Source organism: Pygoscelis adeliae, unplaced genomic scaffold (genome assembly GCF_000699105.1).
Source record: "Pygoscelis adeliae isolate BGI_AS28 unplaced genomic scaffold, ASM69910v1 Scaffold144, whole genome shotgun sequence".
NCBI classification, from domain to species: domain Eukaryota; kingdom Metazoa; phylum Chordata; class Aves; order Sphenisciformes; family Spheniscidae; genus Pygoscelis; species Pygoscelis adeliae.
The window spans coordinates 77,696-82,441 of NW_008824551.1; the positions used below are offsets into that span (position 1 = coordinate 77,696).

Genomic DNA, 4,746 nt, shown 5'->3' on the forward strand with positions numbered 1-4,746 from the left:
AAGGGGGGTAGATCTAGACTAGATATAAGGAAGAAATTTTGTACGTTGAGGGTGGTGAAACTCTGGCACAGGTTGCCCAGAGAGGTGGTGGATGCCCCATCCCTGGAAACCTTCAAGGTCAGGTTGGACGGGGCTCTGAGCAACCTGATCTAGTTGAAGATGTCCCTGCCCACGGCAGGGGGGGTGGACTAGATGACCTTTAGAGGTCCCTTCCAACCCAAACTATTCTATGATTCTCTATGCTGTTTCATACAGTACTGCTGCAGGGACTTACATGCATATGGTAACAGGCTGGAGCCAACAAAGCTCAATTTCAGTAGTATTTAACATACCAGTACTTTACCATACAATGACAACAGAATGTTTGCTTTGGGTTGTTGGCTGTATGATGTTTTGAGTGTCCCAGGATCTGTCTTGGGCTTAGACTGGAAATTGAGAGGCGTTGGCCCTTGAGTATCACGTAATAGTTCATGCCACTTGGGGTGTCATAAATAGCATGAATTCAGGGGGCTGAACTTTCATTCTCTACAAAGAAGAATCCTACTGAAGAGAATCGTGAACTGGAACATGCAAAGTCTTTTCTTAATTTGTGGAGTTTTTTATCTAAGAGATTATTTATGGGTTTTGATTGAATTTTTAGAACTCAGAGTTATGATTTTCTTGGTCTCACCAATCAGGGCACAATAACCATTTTCTAGTTTTAGATATTCTTTGTCAATGCATCCAAGCCAAAATGTATATCATGAATACTTTCCTAAATTTTTTTTCCAAAAATTCCTCAAACCTTGGACTTCTCTTGAACACTTGAATTCGATTCTAAAGAGATTGCTTCTGTTTTTTACTGCTTCTGAAAGCTTTTTATTGTTGCTCAACAGATGCCACAGTTGGAGAAGAAGCTGGAAGAAGAACTTGAATGTAATGCCAGAATCATTGCCTGTCGTTTTCCTTTCCCTTGCTGGATCCCAGATCATACTACTGGAGAGGGAACAGACACTGTGTGGGCCTATGATTTGAAACATTCTAGAGGATGTGAAACAAAAAGCTTGGAAATTACACCAGAGGCAGAATGCTAAACATCTAATTTGTTTTTGTACTGAAATTTTTGGCTTTGATTTCACCTGTTAAAGATAAGATTAATGTGAATAGAGCCCCAGGATATGGAGATACATATTTGTGAAAATAACTGAAGGACACTGGTTATCTGAAAGCACACAAAGGTTAGCGAAAGGTATAGTTAAATGGCTTAATGTAGTTAGTAAAAATTATGAGGAAGTTTTATAGAAGCGGAAAATTTTACTGTGGAAAATGGGATAAAACACGGTTCACTACTGTTAAGGGGAATATATGCGTAAGTTAAAATGCTCAAATTGGTGAACTTATGTGCATTCTTTCTGAGCCTACATAGCATTTGTTATTGGTGTTGGAAGTGGTGTGCAAGTGGCTTCTCAAATGAGCCATGGTTCCCAAATGTCTTCACAGTGTATGCCCAGTAGGCATAATGCTGCATACATCAAACTGATGCAGGTTGAGTATGACGATGATACCAATGTTTTACACCTCAGCCTTGAATGTGTACTTTTTAAAGTTGAATATGACACAACAAGCAAATATAACAAGTTGCTTATTCATTAACACAAGTGCAGCCCTTGATTGTATTAATGTATTTTTATTTAACTTGTTATGTGAAGACAAAACTGCAGAAATGTGCTCTTACTGAACACTTACTGGTATAAACCTTTGCAAATGACCATGATTTTTCCTAACCTCTCTGATTTAGGAAGGGTTTCAAAAGTCACCTACTTGGCAGTGAAGTGTCACCACTTCTGTGTGCTCAAACCTTGGATAAGGTACGGGTGAGAGCTGCTTACTTGAATGTGTCATGAAGACTGATTCCAGAGCTAGTTGGTCTGGCTAGCTTGGCTAAATCTGATTAGACCTCATTTAATTTATAGTGAGATGGGAAGGGAGGTTTTCAGTCAGGCTTCTTTTCCCCTCTACTTTTCTATGCCATGTGATGAGACTCAGAAACTCATGGCATTGCTGCATGGCTTTTCCTTGGAAGTGAAGCAAGTTCTCGCCGTCTTTTTGCTCATACTGGTTTGCAGTGGGGTACTGTCACTGCTGTGACGTTTTCCTTTTCTAACACGGTTACAACACTTTTCTAGTTTGTAACAGTCTGCTTACTTGGTCTTTCTTTTAGTTCCCAGATAAAGTTTTACTGTTTTCACTCATTAACAATTAGTCTAAGTTTACAGTTAGCCTCCCCTGGCCCCAGTTACATATAGACTGCTTGTTAAGCAGGGACTACGCAAGTTTGTCAGACCTTTGCATATATGATACCCATAGAATGAAGCTAAAACAGGCTAGGAAATTGTCACCTGACTTCTAGGCAGTTGTTACCACAACTAAAATCAGCTCAGGCCAAGAGAAGCGCTGAGACCTTGCAATTTTGGGTAAATACAAAGCCTGTGACATTTTATTAGGCCTTGGGAAAGCAAGTTGTTTGGACTGTAGTATCTGACTTGAAGAGAAGTTAGATGTTATTTGGGATGTGTAGTCTACAGTTACACCTGTACCCAGGCTTTTTATTTTTCGTGGGAGGGGAGGAGGAAGGAGAATTTAAAATACAAATCTACACTGAGGATTTGGAATGGAGCATGGAATGGTTTTGTCCTGATAACGTATACAAAGCAGGAGAAGAAAGGGGCAAATGTATCCACTCTGGAGTCTGCAAAGGAGAGATTTCAGCCTCACATGGCAAGGCACAGCTGTAAACGTGGTGACTGTGTGTATCGAAGAACACTGATTTCTGGTAAGCAGTCTTTTACAGCCTTTCACTGCGGTGTAACGTAGTGCATCTTGTAAAACTACACTAAACTCTACCATGATTTAAGTGTTATGATTATTACACAGTGACAGGACAGGGCTACAGTGGCTTATCTAAAATGGCTGAATTTACTTTAATATCCCAAGGCTGTAAAACTGGAACCTCAGACAAAGGAAATCTGCAATTATTTCTATTGGAAAAGACCGTACGAAGGGGAAATTAGCTAATGAAGCTGAGTCCTTCCCCGAATGATTATAAAGGAGAAGAGGAGGCAAAAGAATTTGATCAAGTGAATTGTGACTCATCTGCAGTGCAGTGCTTTAGTGAAAGTAGGCAATAGAAACTTGGGTCAAAGTTAGTTTGAAGGGCATGAAGCGGATATTTACTTTTTCTGCTGTGTTTGACTATATATTTGTCTACTGCATTATCATTTGCCTGTTAAAAGGTAAAAACTGAATTTCTCAGTTCTGCCTGTGGTAAAAGGCTTTGGGGCATGTACTTCTTAGTTAACCACCTATCGCTCCAGAAATACTTGTTGAGGAGGGCGAGATAGAATTAATGATGTGATGGCCTGAGCTTTAGGAGCAGTAAGTGCTGTCCTCAAGGCAAGGAGAGATTTATGAATGCTTTCAAAGTGAAGCAGAGGGCTGTTTCTTGTTCTGGCCATTTACTTTTGGGGGCCTCCACTGAGATAGACAGTGGTCTGAAGGTCGGAATTCCTTAGTACATAAGGAAATGTGCTGTATTTCCTGTTTCCATGGCTGAAGTGTGAAATGGAAAGCAAATTGCCCTAATTTACACAGGGGGACTGGGAAAGCATTTTCCTGTCATCCTCAAATTTTCTATTGCTTGCTTTGTTCATTTGATAGTTTACAAGATTAAATACTTAACTGTGACTTCAGTTATCACTGTATGGATTATTATGTTGATACGCTTCCAATTGCTAGGGTAATGTATTACGATTTTGTTGATGTGCTACTTCAGAGTACAAATTTGTTTCTTCTGAAAACCAGGAAAGCCTTGGAGAACTGGCTTAATCAAATTATAGTGTAGGTCTGAAGCCAAAAGAAGGAAACCTTCAAGCTACATCTATGCTGTTCAATACCAAAGTAATTCAGATGCACAGAAAAACCTATAGTTTATCTTTGTTTATGTCTTCTAGTAGAATCACATGCCTTTTGGGAGTTGTTGTTCTATTCCTTCCTTGGCCTGACAGATCTTAGCAAAAAAGTTGCTACATCGCTGAATGAGTAATGCTTTCCTGAAATATTGTAGAATTTGACCTGTTTGAAAATAATACAGGTCAGAGTTCTCCAGGAGTCAGACTTTCAAATATTTTTTTTTTTTGCATTGAGACACATTATGTCCTCACAGGCTTTGTGATGCAAGATCAGTTGTACCAATGCAGCACCTGAGTGCTACATTTCTAATTTTGTAGTTTTCTATTTTGCATAAATTGGCTTTCTAGGGAGAAGGAGAGGGCTACGACTACAAGAGAGCCATCTGATACGCGGGTTGCTCAGTATACTGACACAGCAGTGTCAACCAAGCTTGTCCAGATTTGTTTGTGAAATGTGCACATATTTTTGTGAGCTTTAGGCATTTCTGTATTACTGGGTGTATTGAAGTTCTTGACTTACCCTCTGGTCTGATTATATGCTGCCACTTAATGCAATATTGCTCCAAGGAAGTTAAACAGCAGCTCAGAGACAGAAGATTATTTCTGACTCGTGAGTTGTAGGTAGGTAAGAAGGTACAGAATCAAGTTTAAAATAAAGTACCACATTTCACAAGCCAGTTGAATGAGTATGGTCCTGGGGGGGGACGGACGGACGGACACACACGTTCCAGAGCCCAGGCTTTGGGAAAGTCTTTCGCCTTTAATGAAGGGGACAGAGATCGATATAGGCGATGGAGAT

The 4,746-nt window shown here is 40.0% G+C and overlaps 1 protein-coding gene across 1 annotated transcript in view; it reads left to right on the plus strand.

Moving 5' to 3' along the window:
* FAM173B (family with sequence similarity 173, member B) overlaps window positions 1-3,129 on the plus strand; it is a 10,941-nt gene extending 7,812 nt beyond the window's left edge. The window contains exon 4 of the mRNA XM_009321910.1: window positions 876-3,129. Within this exon, the coding sequence (XP_009320185.1) occupies window positions 876-1,073 (198 nt within the window). The 3' untranslated portion in view covers window positions 1,074-3,129. The remainder of the gene's footprint in view (window positions 1-875) is intronic.
* Window positions 3,130-4,746: the final 1,617 nt, after the last annotated feature.